The 17,545-nt window shown below is 42.8% G+C and overlaps 1 protein-coding gene across 2 annotated transcripts in view; it reads left to right on the forward strand.

The window, feature by feature from the left end:
* LOC139574391 (protein transport protein Sec24B-like) overlaps nucleotides 1-14,450 on the forward strand; it is a 30,095-nt gene extending 15,645 nt beyond the window's left edge. For both annotated transcript variants that reach the window (XM_071398920.1, XM_071398921.1), the window contains 13 exons: nucleotides 2,646-2,764; nucleotides 3,065-3,120; nucleotides 3,305-3,511; nucleotides 5,062-5,185; nucleotides 5,322-5,480; nucleotides 5,704-5,877; nucleotides 6,117-6,227; nucleotides 6,306-6,481; nucleotides 9,094-9,231; nucleotides 12,062-12,166; nucleotides 12,444-12,536; nucleotides 12,965-13,068; nucleotides 13,534-14,450. In XM_071398920.1, coding sequence (XP_071255021.1) covers nucleotides 2,646-2,764; nucleotides 3,065-3,120; nucleotides 3,305-3,511; nucleotides 5,062-5,185; nucleotides 5,322-5,480; nucleotides 5,704-5,877; nucleotides 6,117-6,227; nucleotides 6,306-6,481; nucleotides 9,094-9,231; nucleotides 12,062-12,166; nucleotides 12,444-12,536; nucleotides 12,965-13,068; nucleotides 13,534-13,648 — 1,681 coding nt within the window. In that variant the 3' untranslated portion in view covers nucleotides 13,649-14,450. The remainder of the gene's footprint in view (nucleotides 1-2,645; nucleotides 2,765-3,064; nucleotides 3,121-3,304; nucleotides 3,512-5,061; nucleotides 5,186-5,321; nucleotides 5,481-5,703; nucleotides 5,878-6,116; nucleotides 6,228-6,305; nucleotides 6,482-9,093; nucleotides 9,232-12,061; nucleotides 12,167-12,443; nucleotides 12,537-12,964; nucleotides 13,069-13,533) is intronic.
* The last annotated feature ends 3,095 nt before the right edge of the window (nucleotides 14,451-17,545 follow it).

Raw genomic sequence — 17,545 nt, forward strand, 5'->3', positions numbered from 1 at the left:
TCTTTCGTATCGTCTGAGATCCCCAAAGATTGGAAAGCTGCCGCGGTCATCCCCCTCTTCAAAGGGGGAGACACTCTAGACCCAAACTGTTATAGACCTATATCCATCCTGCCCTGCCTTTTCTAAAAATCTGCGAAAGCCAAGTTAACTTCTTAGTGATCCCTTTGCACGCCGGGATTGATTTGACAACACCCAGTGAAATAGCAGCGCGCCAAATTCAAAAACAGAAATAATAATTCAACAATGAATAATAATTCATAAATCCTACAAGTGTTATACATCGGTTTAAAGATGAACTTCTTGTTAATCCAGCCACAGTGTCAGATTTCAAAAGGGCTTTACGGGGAAAGCAAACCATGCTATTATCTGAGGACAGCGCCCCATCAAACATACACATGAAAATCATAATTCAACCCGCCAAGTGCGACACAAAAGTCAGAAATAACATATAATTCATGCCTTACCTTTGAAGATCTTCTTCTGTTGGCACTCCAATATGTCCATTAAACATCACAAATAGTCCTTTTGTTCGATATATTCTGTCGTTATATCCCCATAATGTCAATTTATTTGGCGCGGTTTGATTCAGAAAATACACCGGTTCCAACTCGCGCAACATGACTACAAGTATCTAATAAGTTACCTGTAAACTTGATCCTAACATTTCAAACAACTTTCCTAATCCAACTTTAGGTATTTTTAAACGTAAATAATCGATCAAATTTAAGACGGAATAAACTGTGTTCAATACCGGACGAAAACAAAGTGGAGCGAGCATTCAGGTCGCGCCCCAACCACAACAGTACACTTGGCTATCCACCCAGATAGGAAATGGCTACTTCTTCATTTCTCAAAGGAAAAACATCAACCAATTTCTAAAGACTGTTGACATCTAGTGGAAGCGATAGGAACTGCAAACAAGTGCCTTAGAAATCTAGATCCACATAGAAAACCCATTGAAAAGAGAGTGACCTCAAAAATATTTTTCCTGTATGGTTTGTCCTCGGGGTTTCACCTGCCAAATAAGTTCTGTTATACTCACAGACATAATTTTAACAGTTTTTTAGAAACTTTAGAGTTTTTTCTATCCAAATCGAATTATATGCATATCCTAGCTTCTGGGCCTGAGTAGCAGGCAGTTTACTTTGGGCACACTTTTCATCTTTGGGAGCAATTTTCAAACGCCTGAAGGTACCACGTTCATCTGTACAAACAATAGTGTGCAAGTATAAACAGTATGGGACCACGAAGCCGTCATACCGCTCAGGAAGGCGACGCGTTCTGTCTCCTGGAGATGAACGTACTTTGGTGCGAAAAGTGCAAATCAATCCCAGATCAACAGCAAAGGACCTTGTGAAGATGCTGGAGGGAACGGGTACAAAAGTATCTATATCCACAGTAAAACGAGTCCTATATCAACATAACCTGAAAGGCAGCTCAGCAAGGCAGAAGCCACTGCTCCAAAACCGCAATAAAAAAGTCAGACTATGGTTTGCAACTGCACATGGGGACAAAGATTGTACTTTTGGAGAAATGTCCTCTAGTCTGATGAAACAAAAATAGAACTGTTTGGCCATAATGACCATCGTTATGTTTGGAGGAAAAAGGGGGAGGCTTCCAAGCCGAAGAACACCATCCCAACCATGAAGCACGGGGGTGACAGCATCATGTTGTGGGGGTGCTTTGCTGCAGGACAGACTGGTGCACTTCATCAAAATAGATGGCCTCATGAGGTAGGAAAATTATGTGGATATATTGAAGCAACATCTCAAGACATCAGTCAGGAAGTTTGGTCGCAAATGGGTCTTCCAAATGGACAATGACCCCAAGCATACTTCCAAAGTTGTGGCAACTTGTCAAAGTATTGGAGTGGCCATCACAAAGCCCTGACCTCAATTCTATAGAAAATTTGTGGGCAGAACTGAAAAAGTGTGTGTGAGCAAGGAGGCCTACAAACCTGACACAGTTACACAAGCTCTGTCAGGAGGAATGGGCCAAAATTCACCCAATTTATTGTGGAAAGCTTGTGGAAGGCTACCCGAAACGTTTGACCCAAGGCAATGCTACCAAATACTAATTGAATGTATCTAAACTTCTGACCCACTGGGAATGTAATGAAAGAAATAAAAGCTGAAATAAATTATTCTGACGTTTCACATTCTTAAAATAAAGTGTCGATCCTAACTGACCTAAGACGGACATTTTTACTAGGATTATATGTCAGGAATTGTGAAAAACTGAGTTTAAATGTATTTGGCAAAGGTGAATGTAATCTTCCAACTTCAACTGTATATCTAGTTTTTCTCGCCAGGAAAAGAGACATGGAATACTTGAGCTGGACTGTCATTCCAGTTTTTCCCAGGAAATTCAATTGGTCTTTGTCGTAACCTAACAAAACTAGCTCTGACAATTGTTCCCTGCTGGTTTCGATGTCTGGAAGATCTGTCACGTCAACTCCATAATGCCAAATCCACAATCCCACTTTTTGACGTGGAAATGAGTTCACCAGAATTCCAGTACACATACACACACTGACATTGTCAAAGCCGAGAGAGATTCTGCCATTTCCCTGCCATTTCCATTGTCCAGTACTGTTATACGCTGGAGGCTAGGGTGACTCTCTGGGGGTTCTGTCTGTGTTTCAGGATGCCCGGGGACACACGCACCCGAGTTGGCTTCATCACCTTCAACAGCACCATCCACTTCTACAACCTCCAAGAGAGCCTCTCACAGCCCCAGATGTTGGTGGTCTCCGACATCGACGGTGTGTGTTCTTCAATTCAGCTTCCCTCATCCATCTTCAGGTCCACTCCCTAGAAATGTCAGTCGGTTTGTGCTCTAGCTAACATGTTGTTATCTTGCTAAACAACTCTTGGCAAGGCAACAGTGTAGTGTTGACGACTGCAGACTGACTGCATCCCCACTCCCTCAAACTTACCTGTCACTTATTTACTGATGGTTGAAATAAAACCATTTTTTTGGTGTTCTCCAAGTTAAATATCTAAGGAAATTGAATTGGAGCTGTGATACATTAAATGATTCCGTCTTGGTTCTGTTTTTGTAGATCTCTTCATTCCAACCCACGACAGTCTCCTGGTGAACCTGAAGGAAAGCAGAGCGGTAAAGGTTTTTATTTGACTGAGAATGTGTGCAACTATTTGTGTTTACCAGTGTCATCACAGGCTGGTTTTCTTGACTGGCGTGTGAGGGTCAGAATCTTGGTGTGTTTTTGACCATGTATGGTTGCTTGATTTTGACTGCTCTCTTTCTCTCCCTCTCTTCTTTCTCTCCCCCCCTCTCCCAGCTGGTGAGGGTACTGTTGACCTCCCTACACAGCATGTTTAGCCAGACCAGGGAGACCCACAGTGCCCTGGGCCCGGCGCTGCAGGCTGCCTACAAACTCATGTCCCCCACGGGGGGGCGCGTCTCCGTGTTCCAGACCCAGCTACCCACACTGGGCGCCGGCCTGTTGCAGTCCCGGGAGGACCCCAACCAGAGGTCCAGCACCAAGGTATGAGTGCTGAGTCTCACACACACACACAGGCATGACACACACAAACACAGTACCAGTCAAAAGTTTGGACACCTACTCATGCAAGGGTTTTTCTTTATTTTTACTATTTTCTACATTTGTCGAATAATAGTGAAGACATCAACTATGAAATAACACATATGGAATCATGTAGTAACCAAAAAAGTGTTCAACAAATCAAAATATATTTGAGATTCTTCAAAGTAGCCACCCTTTGCCTTGATGACAGGTTTGCTCACGCTTGGCATTCTCTCAACCAGCTTCACCTGGAAGGCTTTTCCAACAGCCTTGAAGGAGTTCCCACATATGCTGAGCACTTGTTTGCTGCTTTTCCATCACTCTGCGGTCCAACTCATCCCAAACCATCTCAATTGGGTTGAGGTCGGGTGATTGTGGAGGCCGGGTCATCTGATGCAGCACTCCATCACTCTCCTTCTTGGTCAAATATCCCTTACACAGCCTGTAGGTGTGTTGGGTCATTGTCCTGTTGAAAACAAATTACAGTTCCACTAAGCGCAAACCAGATTGGATGGTGTATCGCTGCAGAATGCTGTGATAGCCATGCTAGTTAAGTGTGCCTTGAATTCTAAACAAATGACTGGCGGTGGGTTTTTCTTTCCTGTGGTGGTCCTCATGTGAGCCAGTTTCCTCATAGCGCTTGATGGTTTTTGCGAATGCACTTGAAAACTTTTTTGACACTTTCCGGATTGACTGACCTTCATGTCTTAAAGTAATGATGGACTGTCGTTTCTCTTAGCCCTATTTGGTAAAAGACCAGGTCCAAATTATGTCAAGGACGCTCAAATAAGCAAAGAGAAACAACAGTCCATCATTACTTTAAGACATGAAGGTCAGTCAATCCCGAAAATCTTGCGCTATAAAGAAACTGGCTGTCATGAGGATCGCCACAGGAAAGGAAGACCCAGAGTTACCTCTCCTGTAGAGGATAAGATCATTAGAGTTACCAGCCTCAGATTGCAGCCCAAATAAATGCTTCACTGAGTTCAAGACACATCTCAACATCAACTCTTCAGAGGAGACTGCGTCAATCAGGCCTTCATGGTCGAAATGCTGCAATGAAGCCACTACTAAAGGACACCAATAAGAGGAAGAGACTTGCTTGGGCTCTGGAGGGCAGGTAGGTTTCCCGCGGTGATGCCTCTCGAGAGACTTGCGGTTGAGGGAGGTGCAGTTGCCGTACCAGGCGGTGATACAGCCCGACAGGATGCTCTCAATTGTGCATCTGTAAAATTGAGGGTTTTAGGTGACAAGCCAAATTTCTTCAGCCTCCTGAGGTTGAGGCGCTGTTGCGCCTTGTTCACCACGCTGTCTGTGTGGGTGGACCATTTCAGTTTGTCCGTGATGTGTATGCTGAGGAACTTAAAGCTTTCTACCTTTTCCACTGCTGTCCCGTCGATGTGGATAGGGGGGTGCGCCTTCTGCTGTTACAGCCAAATGCCTGAGTATGGTTCTGTGATGTAAGGTTCCAGTTCTCTAAGAAGTCTATTGTGCATGTTATGTTGTGACAGGGGGTCCAACACCTGGGCCCAGCCACAGACTTCTACAAGAAGCTGGCCCTGGACTGTTCTGGCCAACAGATAGGAGTGGACCTGTTCCTCCTCAGCTCCCAGTACTCTGACCTGGCCTCACTAGGTAAGACATGACCGCCCATTCTTTAGCTGAAAAAACCCAGACAAAATCTCATGATAAAATAGAATATAGCCGTCCTTAGGGTAAACATTAAACATCAGGCTGACCACAGAATCCTCTGTCCCTCTCCTCGGTCCAGCCTGTATGTCTAAGTTCTCAGCGGGCAGTATCTTCTACTACCCCTCGTTGCACCACGTTCACAACCCGGCCCAGCTGGACAAGTTCCAGAAGGATCTGGAGCGCTACCTCACCAGGAAGATCGGCTTCGAGGCGGTTATGAGGATACGCTGCACCAAAGGTAGGTCTCAAAGATGTAGACAAGTATGTAGTTGTTACGATTTTGCAACAGTAAACTACTTCTAGATTATAATTTTTTGTGTGTATTGTCTTTTAGCGGTTTTATTTTCTTTCTGAAAGTTACTGTTGTCACTCGCCAAAATGAACAGTATACATGTATTGACCATTTCCATATCTATTTAGTGGTTATCATTACTAAGTATGTCGCTCTCCTTGGTTGACAGGCTTGTCCATCCACACGTTCCACGGGAACTTCTTTGTGCGCTCGACGGACCTGCTGTCCCTGGCCAACATCAACCCAGACTCGGGCTTCGCCGTGCAGATGTCTATAGAGGAGAGCCTGGCCGACACCGCACTGGCCTGCTTCCAGTCTGCGCTGCTGTACACCTCCAGCAAAGGTACACACATTCGCGCACACACAGTTTAATCTCTTCAACCTTCTCACATTTTAATTCATTGTGGAAATAATTTTTGTCAAATATTTTAAATGCTCGTAGAGAAGTCATTCCACTTTTTTTTTACTTTTACCCAAATTAATTATTTGTTTCTAGACCGTTATTTTAGTATCATCTAACAAAGACTAATGAGTCTACGCCCTTCTCTAATTCTTTCTGTGACCCTCTCTACGTACTCTTAGGGAAGAGGCGCATCAGGGTCCATACTCTGTGTCTGCCAGTGGTGAGCCAGCTTAGTGATGTATATGCCGGGGCTGACGTTCAGGCCATCACCTGCCTCCTAGCCAACATGGGTGAGTGTGTGTATATCTCTCACACACACACACGCTGTATTTGTTCATGGGACCTGATTTTTCATATTCTATGAACAGCCATTGACCGATCGATATCGTCAAGCCTGTCGGATGCCAGGGATGCCCTGGTGAATGCAGTGGTGGACTCTCTGAGTGCATACAAGAACACAGTATCTAATATCCAGCAGTCTGGTCTCATCGCCCCTGCAGCCCTGTGTCTCTTCCCCCTCTACGTGCTGGCACTACTCAAACAGGTCAGTCTGTGCACTACACACACAAACACAGTCTGCAGACAGGACTGTACACATAAACACATCTCGGGTTTGTGTACATATGGCCCAACACACACTCACACACACACACACACACACACACATACATCTAAGGTCATCCCGGGGACGATAAAAAATTGTCTGGACGATAGAGCCAAAATTCATACAAACCCCCCAAAAATATTTAGCCAATGAGGCTGATGCAACAGATCTGAACGTTTAGCTTAACATGTTGGTAAACTTGTTTCTTCACATAACAGGGCTCCCCTGGTGCCACTGACTTTGGTGCCACCAACTGACAGTTATTTAGGGTGTGACCATTATTTGGTCACACCCTAAAATAATTTATTCAATAAATAAGTTAGGGAAGAAAAAAAAAAGTTATTACATTTTAAACAATTAAGTTTATGGTTAAATTTTTTTTTTTAATTGCAGACTGCCTCTGCTCAGATTGGAAGGTGGGTGATGTGCAGTGTGCATCAGGCACTGGCCTTTCTCTTTTGACCATTTGATCTGAACGAACCGTGTCGACAGTTAAGCCTTGAGCCATTAATGTTAATTATCCTACATTGTATTTGTCAAACATGACCGGCGTTTTAGCCTATATTTACAGTGCATTCGGAAAGTATTCAGACCCCTTCCCTTTTTCCACATTGTGTTACGTCAGACTTATTCTAAAATGGATTATTTATTTTTTATCCCCTTATCAGACTACACACAATATCCCATATTGACAAAGCAAAAAACAGGTTTGGAGAAATTTTGGCAAATTTATTAAACATTTAAAACAGATACCTTATGTACATAAGTATTCAGACCCTTTGCTATGAGACTCAAAATTGAGCTCAGATGCATCCTGTTTCCTTTGATTATCCTTGATGTTTCTACAACTTGATTAGAGTCAGGCTGTGCTAAATTCAATTGATTGGACATGATTTGGAAAGGCACACACCTGTCTATATAAGGTCCCACAGTTGACAGTGCATGTCAGAGCAAAAACTAAGTCATGAGGTCGAAGGAATTGTCCGTAGAGCTCCGAGACAGAATGGTGTCGAGGCACAGATCTGGGGAAGGGTACCAAAACATTTCTGCGGCATTGAAGGTCCCCAAGAACACAGAGGCCTCCATCATTCTTAAATGAAAGAAGTTTGGAACAACCAAGACTTATCCTAGAGCTGGCCAAACTGAGCGATCGGGGGAGAAGGGTCTTAGTCAGGGAGGTGACCAACAATCCGATTCCTCTGGAGATGGGAAAACCTTCCAAAAAGACAACCATCTTTGCTGCACTCCCCCAATCTGGCCTTTATGGTAGAGTGGGCAGACTGAAGCCACTCCTCAGTAGAAGGCACATGACAGCCCTCTTGGAGTTTGCCAAAAGGCACCTAAAGACTCTCAGATCATGAGAAACAAGATTCTCTGGTCTGATGAAACCAGGATTGAACTCTTAGGCCTGAATGCCAAGCATCACTTCTGGAGGAAACCTGGCACCATCCCTACGGTGAAGCATGGTGGTGGCAGCATCATGCTGTGGGGATGTTTTTCAACGGCAGGGACTGGAGGAATAGTCAGGATCGAGGGAAAGATGAACGGAGCAGAGTACAGAGATCTTTGATGAATACCTGCTCCAGAGCGTTCAGGACCTCACTGGGGCGAAGGTTCACCTTCCAACAGGACAATGATCCTAAGCACACAGCCAAGACAACGCAGGAGTGGCTTCGGGACAAGTCTCTGAATGTCCTTGAGTGGCCCGTCCAGAGCCCGGACTTGAACCCGATCGAACATCCTCTGGAGAGACATGAAAATAGCTGTGCAGCGACGCTCCCCATCCAACCTGACAGCTTGAGAGGATCTGCAGAGAAGAATAGGTAAAACGCCCCAAATACAGGTGTGCCAAGCTTGTTGCATCACACCCAAGAAGATTTGAGGCTGTAATCGCTGCCAAAGGGGCTTCAACAAAGTATTGAGTAAAGGGTCTGAATACTTATTATGATGTAATATTTTCGTTTTTTTATTTGTAATACATTTGCAAAAAATTCTAAACCTGTTTTTTGCTTTCTCATTATTGTGTTTAAATTGATGAGGGGGGGGGCTATTTAATCAATTTTAGGCTGTCACATTTCTTCTGGGAAAAAAGTCCAGTTGACTTTATTATTATTTATTATTATTATTATTATTATTCAAATGTTTGCTTTTTTTAGAGGCAAATATTTGAATGCGAATTTGTGGCTGAGTATCTATTTCAGTAGTCCACATGTTAGCCTTTCAAATCACTGTGAATGACCTAGGTCCTAGAGTAGAGCCATGTTGGAATATTACTTTATTTTGTATACATTTTTTATTTATTTTTTACAAGTGGGCCTATTTTCGTTTGGGATGCTTCAGTTTTGGACAGTTGAAATTGTGCTTTGGGACGATTCTGGGTTGAGCCGGCCTTTACACATACCTAGCCCTTTTGGCCAGAGGAACTTTTGTATGTACTGTTTATCTCAGTCACTAGTTAAGTTAGAAGGAAGCTGTTCAAGCTGTCAATGCCACCCCTTCTCATGAGTCTGTGTTCCCTCTTCTCCTATTTCCTCTTCCTCTCCACCGAACAGAAAGCACTGCGCTTGGGGACCAGCACCAAGCTAGACGAGCGTGTCTTCGCCATGTGTGAGTTCAAGAGCCAGCCGCTGCAGCAGATCATGCGCGCGGTCCACCCCGACCTCTACCGCCTGGACACCATGTCAGACCAGGTGAGAGATCACACCTACACTCTGCTTTTAACAACTGATCCAAAATCAGCTCTCCACTGACCTCTAGTGTTATGATCTACACAGGTGGGAAATAACTTTTTGGTCCACCAGCAACTTTGGCAGGTAGATGGGGTAAAACCTTTTTACCTGCTAAAATACACTACCGGTTAAAAGTTTTAGAACACTTACTCATTCAAGGGTTTTTCTTTGTTTTTACTATTTTCTACATTGTAGAATAATAGTGAAGACATCAAAACCATGAAATAACACATGGAATCATGTAGTAACCAAAAAAGTGTTAAACAAATGAAAATATATTTTATGTTTGAGATTCTTCAAAGTAGCCACCCTTTGCCTTGATGACAGCTGCACACTCTTGGCATTCTCTCAACCAGCTTCATGAGGTAGTCACCTGGAATGCATTTAAATTAACAGGTGTGCCTTGTTAAAAGTTCATTTGTGGAATTTAACTTCTTAACTTCCTAATGCGTTTCAGCCAATCAGTTGTGTTGTGACAAGGTAGGGGGGTATACAGAAGATAGCCCTATTTGGTAAAATACCAAGTCCATATTATAGCAAGAACAGCTCAAATAAGCAAAAAGAAACAACAGTCCATCATTACTTTAAGACATGAAGGTCTATCAATTACGGAACATTTCAAGAACTTTGAAAGTTTCTTCATGTGCAGTCGCAAAAACCATCAAGTGCTATGATGCAACTGGCTGTCATGAGGACCGCCACAGGAAAGGAAAACCCAGAGTTACCTCTGCTGCAGAGGATAAGATCATTAGCTACCAGCCTCAGAAATTGCAGCCCAAATAAATGCTTCAGAGTTGAAGTAACAGACACATCTCAAGACTGCATGAATCAGGCCTTCATGGTCGAATTGCTGCAACGAAACCACTACTAAAGGACACCAATAAGAAGAAGAGACTTGCTTGGGCCAAGAATCACAAGCAATGGACATTAGACCTGTGGAAATGTATCCCAACCGCTGTGTCTTTGTGAGACGCGGTGTGGGTGAACGGATGATCTCCGCATGTGTGGTTCCCACCGTAAAGCATGGAGGAGGTGGTGTGATGGTGTGGGGGTGCTTTGCTGGTGACACTGTCTGTGATTTATTTAGAATTCAAGGCACACTTAACCAGCATGGCTACCACAGCATTCTGCAGCGAGACTCCATCCCATCTGATTTTGGCTTAGTGGGACTATCATTTGTTTTTCAACAGGACAATGACCTAACACACCTCCAGGCTGTGTAAGGGCTATTTTACCAAGAAGGAGAGTGATGGAGTGCTGCATCAGATGACCTGGCCTCCACAATCCTCCGACCTCAACCAAATTGAGATGGTTTGGGATGAGTCGGACCGCAGAGTGAAGGAAAAGCCGCCAACAAGTGCTCAGCATATGTAGGAACTCCTTCAAGACTGTTGGAAAAGCCTTCCAGGTGAAGCTGGTTGAGAGAATGCCAAGAGGGTGCAAAGCTGTCAAGGCAAAGGGTTGCTATTTGAATCTGTTTTGTTTAACAGATTTGTTAAACACTCTTTTGGTTACTACATGATTCCATATGTGTTATGTCATAGTTTTGATGTCTTCACTATAATTCTACAATATAGTAAAACTAAAGAAAAACCCTTGAATGAGTAGGTGTTCTAAAACTTTTGACCGGAAGTGTATTTTTCGCCATTATTACACCAAAAATCACAAATAATGGATGTGCATGCTTTGTAATGTTTTTCTAAAACAAGAAATGTATTACTAGTTAGAAGTAATGTGGTAGGGATGTTGTAATGTGGTGTAATAATTTAGATACAATTGTATGAACAGTTCTACAACTGAACATCAAGAATCAACAAAGTGCCTACCTGCCACAAAATGCTTTGATACGGCTAATTTATTATTCGAGTATAGGCCTCTACGCTGACATTTTTTACAAGGAGCACATAAGTTGAAATTTAGGAGCACACTGAGCACAAGTTGACCTACACACTGAAGGCTGCCAAGCCGAAACATCTGTGTACACTATACCTGCTGCAGTGAAAATAATGAAGAAAACATTTGAAGTAAGCCTTACATCTTTTCAGGTGCGGACCAATCACACTTTTGCTTATCTAAATTTACAGTTTTTACGAGCAACCAAACTTCTGGGAGAGGGCGATGGTCCCCTTTTTGATAGTAATTTCTTATCATTAAAACACTTAAGTTCATTAATTAAAGTTTTTGGTGAGAGCTTCATGCTCAAACAAGCACTATGTACCTGCAAATATTTGAGTCATTAGATGCACTTTTTTTCAGTTACCTCTAAGGGCGGGCCGTTAACATGGTAAGGGGACACTCCATGTCTGTCAGAGGAGAATCTCTGCTCCGCTAGCAGCAGACAGTTGCAGCAAACTCAAACTAATATTGAAAAACAATCTAGCATCTGAACAAAACTATGTAACTAGCCAAGAAGCACAAGCATAAAGTCACACTTCAGTATCCTTTCAGGTCAATTCGACCAACTTCTACATTTGGGCTTTGGATTGAAAAAAGACTTTTCTCAAATGTTCTCTGGCCAACGTGGCTGGTGAAATAGTCATTCTTACCTGCCAATGCCAAAATCGACCCGCGGGTGGCAGGTGTTCATTTCCCATCCTGCATATAGCAAATGAGTGAAAACAGTTCTTGGTTCAGTTCCTAGATACAGTGATTCTATAATGGTGGACTGATACTGATTTGTTATGTATTTGCAGCCTTAGACTGGTTCACAGCTGGAAACATTGGTTTTGTTTACCTGGGATGGTGAAGAGTATACTAATTACTGATACTGCATTACCCTTTCTGTCCACAGGGGGCTCTCCACCTGAACGACTGCATAGTGCCCCAGCCTCATCTGCTGCACCTCACGGCTGAGAAGCTGACCAGAGAAGGAGCGTTCCTCATGGACTGTGGCAGCGTAAGTCCTGCTGTGCTCTCAATCATATGACCTAAGTCCCTGTAAAGCGTACCTGTCTCTGTTTGAAGACTTTAGCCATGCACTCCTCCGTCCGTTCTTCCATGATAATAACAGATCTGATGAGGTTGGATAGGTGAAGGCAGTACTGGTAGTAACTCCACTTTCACATATCCAATCACGTATAGATCAGTGATTACGTCAGAGAAGGGACTGGGGGAAAGATCCTTGTTACTGTTTTAATGTGCACTACATTGGCTGCCTTTGTTCTCTTCTCCAGGTCTTTTACTTGTGGATTGGGAAATGCTGTAATGATGTGTTCATTCGGGACGTGTTGGGATGCCCAAACCACGCTTCTATACCCCCTAACATGGTTAGTGAGGCACAGAGATTCATTAGACACAATGTGACATATCTACCGCTGTGTATAACTCAGTGTTTTATCTCCAGCTGGTGCTTCACAGCGAGTGAGTACTGTACTCAGTTAGTTCAGCTAGGGAGTCATTAACTATTCAATCATTTGTTTGTTTGGTTCTACTTTTTGACGAATGGCCGTGGCTACATCAAATAATGTGTCATACCACACAACGGGGGTGTTGCAACAACCAACCACGTACGAACTTCACATTCCAAACCACACGTACCTATTTCACTAAACCCCCCACACACACACACGAGACGTGAAGATCTGGCATTGAAACCAACCACTAGGTCTCTGGAGTCTGTACGCACACAGTCTTTCTTGAGGGTGCAGCAGTAGTAAAAACAATTTTTTCTCCGCTTCTCTTTTATGAATACCAGACCCAAATTCCTGAGTTGGAAACCCCTCTGTCTGAACGACTGCGTGCACTCCTCGCCTGGCTACAGGACTCGAGAACCTTCAGCTCAACTCTTCACGTCGTGAAGTAAGTCAAGTGCCCCTGGTCTGATTAATTGGTGTGTGCGTTGCAAATGAAGTGCCTTGGTCCATGTCATGTAGCAAACCATCAGTTTTTTCATGTGGTAAAAAGGTACTGTGTGTTCAATGTGAACATGCAGCCACTGCGAGGGTCATTGATGGACGGCTAGGACGGAGGCCCCCTATAGTGAGCGTTGTTTTAGTTCATTCTAACGTCATGCCGGTGCGTTGTTGCACTATGACAGGCTGCTGTGGGGATCTGTTTCCTACCAATGTCTAAGGACCATAGGACAATTCTTCACACCAAAAGGAAGTCTTATGAACGCAAAGTTTTGAGAATTGTTTTATTCCCGAAAGGAAGTCTTACAAATTCAAAGACTCTTTTAGGAATTTCAATAGACTGTACATTTATTCAGACTATGCCCTCATTCCTATTTCACATGCTGATCCATTTCATTACTTCTCCCTATAGGGACGATGCTACAGCGAAGACCAGTTTTTTCCAGCACTTGGTAGAGGACCGGTCGGAGTCGGCCCTCTCCTACTACGAGTTCCTGCTCCACATCCAGCAACAGATGTCCAAGTAGAACACATTGAGCAGAAGGCCCCTTGAACGTGGCACATGACAAACCGAAAGCTCCCTCAGACTGACTGTAGTGAGGTAGTAGGACCACCGATGGACAACGCTACCACCCCAACCCCACCGAACCCCTAGCTCTCTGGTCAACCGCGGCCTATGACTGTGGGAGGCTGGTGGAAGGACCAAAGTGAAGATGACTTCCGGAGTTGAAGTGAAGGAATTGGTGTTTTGGACTCACGGAGCAAGTTGTGCGCTCTGAACAGGCTGCTGCTTCAACCAGCTCGATGGCTTGAACCCTTCCCCCTATTGTCTCTCAGCCACTTTCGTAGCTCCACGTAGCATCTCTCCCCAAGAGAAAGCAAGGAGAGGCTGCTACTTCATCTGATTAAGTTGACTCTTCTCCGACACGCCCCCGCATGTTGTGGTATCATAGTTTATCATACATGCTCCCCATCCTTGTTCCATTTTCTCTTATTTTCAAACACATTGACATACGAGTACAGCATCCCCTCTCCTTGTTTTCACTGTGTGGTTTGGAGCCGCATCTTTCACCATTGTGTTTGCTGCTGCTAGTCGGGTGATTGGCTCCCCTCTGCTTAACAGGATGCTAGTCAAGTGTTTGAAGACCCTGGCCCCTCCCCCTGCTGTTCAAACCCTGTGTTGTCTAGATTAAACTGAAACCCCTGGAAATTTACCCCCTCTTGTTTTTCGAGCCGCTACCAGAAGTTGTTGTCCACTTTGTAACTATTGAAAATAATATTTTATGTGCGATAATTTATGACGAGCTTATTAAATAAAATGAAACAGTATTTGGCTTGATGATTATTTTTCCCTCTTATAACAGTAGGCCATTTACATATTTTGCAGATGTCTGTTCTGGTATTGCACAACAGGATTTCTCAAACTTGGTCCTCGGGACCCAAAGGGGTGGACGTTTAGTTTTTTCCCCTAGCACTACACAGCTGATTCAAATAATCAACTAAACATCAAGCTTTGATCAATTGAATCCGCTGTAGTTTTAGGGCAAAAACCAAAACGTGCACCAATTGGGGTCCCCGGGACCGAGTTTGGGGAAACGTTGGACTAAAGGATGTTCATCTGCTAGAATATGTTTAATTCATGGTGTGTGTGGAGAATATTAATAGTTGTATCATGTGACCAAAACGGTTTTGCTTTGGTTGACGGGACATGACTATGGTCAAGTGATTGGCAGGAACTTTGCATTTCTTTTCATCTTGGCTAAACACATCTACGTTTTCTACTGATTTCTTTAAGATGCCTATCACGGAGAACTGAAAGGCATATCGAAGTTATGTTTTATAAAGGAAATGGATTGACTGTTTCCTAAAGGAAAAGGATAGGAATACAAGACCTTTTACATACTCAATGAACCACTTCGCTAATGATTATAATCATTGGTATCTATCTGCATTGTATACTTAAAAAAGCACTTAGTATAGCTGGGAACTTGTTAACATGTCTCAATGTCAATAGCATAAAACTCAGAGTCATTTAGCTTCATCCCTGAAAAGGAAACTGTAACATCCATCACTTTCTGTTCTCTGAAATTAGACCAATGTTTTGGAAGACATTCTGCCGTTTTACTCACCATATCGCCTCTAGTAAACACATTTTCTAAGATTAGGTTGACTAACTTGAAAAGGGGGCATACCTCAGATGCACTCATTTAAAAATACTCTGTAGATATATGGATAATAAATTAACTGTCCTGACTCCCTGCTCCATTTGCAAACATCTGTGGTTCCCACATGGTGAACTTGTTATTTATAAGGGAAATTACTTTGAACCTCAAATATTCCATCCAATCATGCTTTTAATGTCCGCCAAGAAGGACTATGTCAAGTAGGGAATATGTTTTAGACTACTCAGAGATTTTCATTTACTCTTTCTTTCTACTTTTGGGTTAGATACAGTCTGGACTAGCAAGCCATAACAGTGCATGGTATACTGTTTCTTTATCACCATCCAACTGGAAATATACATGTTTTCCTTCAACTTTTAACTTTTGAGACAAACCACCAATGCCACAAATCATTTCACATAGAACCTACTTGTTACTTTTCACACAACGGAAAGATGGCCAAACGTAATTAGATCATTGACTCAGTACACATATGTTTCTTCCCTGCAGTGTTACACACACACACACACATGCAGGCCTTGAAAAAGCAATTCAAGTCGAAGGGTATTTCCTTTACTTTTAAACTCTACCCTGACTGTACGCAGTGAGGTGTTGCAGCACAACTCATGAGCCCCTCACCAAAAAACAAAATTATATTTAAACACCCATTTTACTGGCCAGTCCCCACGCACACTTCAACACCCCCTTTCACTTACCAGCACCCCCCCCCCCCCCCCTTTCCCCCACCACGGTGTGTGTGTGTGTGATATCTTCATGGGGCATGATGTCAGTTTCCCATTCAGCCTTGCAACATGACTTAATTTTCCCATCTTGAAAACCAGAAAAAGAAGGGTTTATAACTTTCTATACCTGTTGTGTCTACTGCTGCAAACGTACATCTTATTTGAGACAGAAGTTTAAAGACTTTCTCCCCTCCACTCTTCAACTGAACTTATTACACACACAGGCCTCTTGTCTCATGTGGTAGGACTATCTTCTAGTGATATGCTGCTTGTAGTTTTGGGTGTAGTCTTGGCTTCAACAAAAGGTATTTTCTGTGCTTGTCTTGTAAGCGTACAATGGAGTTTTGTTTGACAGGATATACTGCAGATAGTAGCGGTAGTCAAAATAAAGATTTTTTTCTTTGTAATCCAGTGAAAAACAGTGCGGTTGAACAGTAGACAATATCCAGAAGTCTCCTTTTTATCCCTATGGTAAAATAAACCTTTCCTCTTCTGCAGCTAAAAGTATCTAACGAGCCATATTTATTTTAACATGGTAGCATATTATGAAAAAAAGACCTTTAACGATATAGTAATAGTTTGTTTCATGGTAGGAAACATTCTGCTTCCACATCTGCTGCTAGCTATACACAAACAAACAGTGGTGTAAAGTACTTAAGTAAAAGTTATTTAAAGTATTAGTTAAGTCGTTTTTTGGGGGTATATGTACTTTACTATTTATATATTTGCCAACTTTTTTACTTTTACTTCACTACATTCCTAAAGAAAATAGTGTAATTTTTACTCCATACATTTTCGCATGACACCAAAAGTACTTGTTACATTTTGACAGGAAAATGGTCCAATTCACACACTTCACAAGAGGTCATCCCTACTGCCTCTGATCTGGCAGATTCACTGAACACAAATGCTTTGTTTGTAAATGATGTCTGAGTGTTGAAGTGTGCCCCTGGCTATCTGTCAAACAGTCTGGTTTGCTTAAGGAATTTTAAATGATTTACACTACTGTTCAAAAGTTTGGGGTCACTTAGACATTTTCTTGTTTTTGAAAGAAAAGCATTCTGGTTAGAGACAGTTTGTGCTGTTCTGTGAAGGGAATAGTACACAGCGTTGTACGAGATCTTCAGTTTTTTGGCAATTTCTCGCCTGGAATAGCCTTCATTTCTCAGAACAAGAATAGACTGACATGATTCAGAAGAAAGTTCTTTGTCTGAGCCTGCAATTTTGAGCCTGCACTTTTGAGCCTGCAATCGAACCCACAAATGATGATGCTCCAGATACTCAACTAGTCTAAAGGCCAGTTTTATTTCTTCTTTAATCAGAACAACAGTTTTCAGCTGTGCTAACATAATTGCAAAAGGGTTTTCTAATGATCAATTAGCCTTTTAGAATGATAAACTTGGATTAGCTAACACAAAGTGCCATTGGAACACAGGAGTGATGGTTGCTGATAATGGGCCTCTGTACGCCTATGTAGATATTCCATATAAAATCTGCTGCTTCCAGCTACAATAGTCAT

This window comes from Salvelinus alpinus, chromosome 4 (assembly GCF_045679555.1).
Source record: "Salvelinus alpinus chromosome 4, SLU_Salpinus.1, whole genome shotgun sequence".
Classification (NCBI taxonomy): Eukaryota; Metazoa; Chordata; class Actinopteri; order Salmoniformes; family Salmonidae; genus Salvelinus; species Salvelinus alpinus.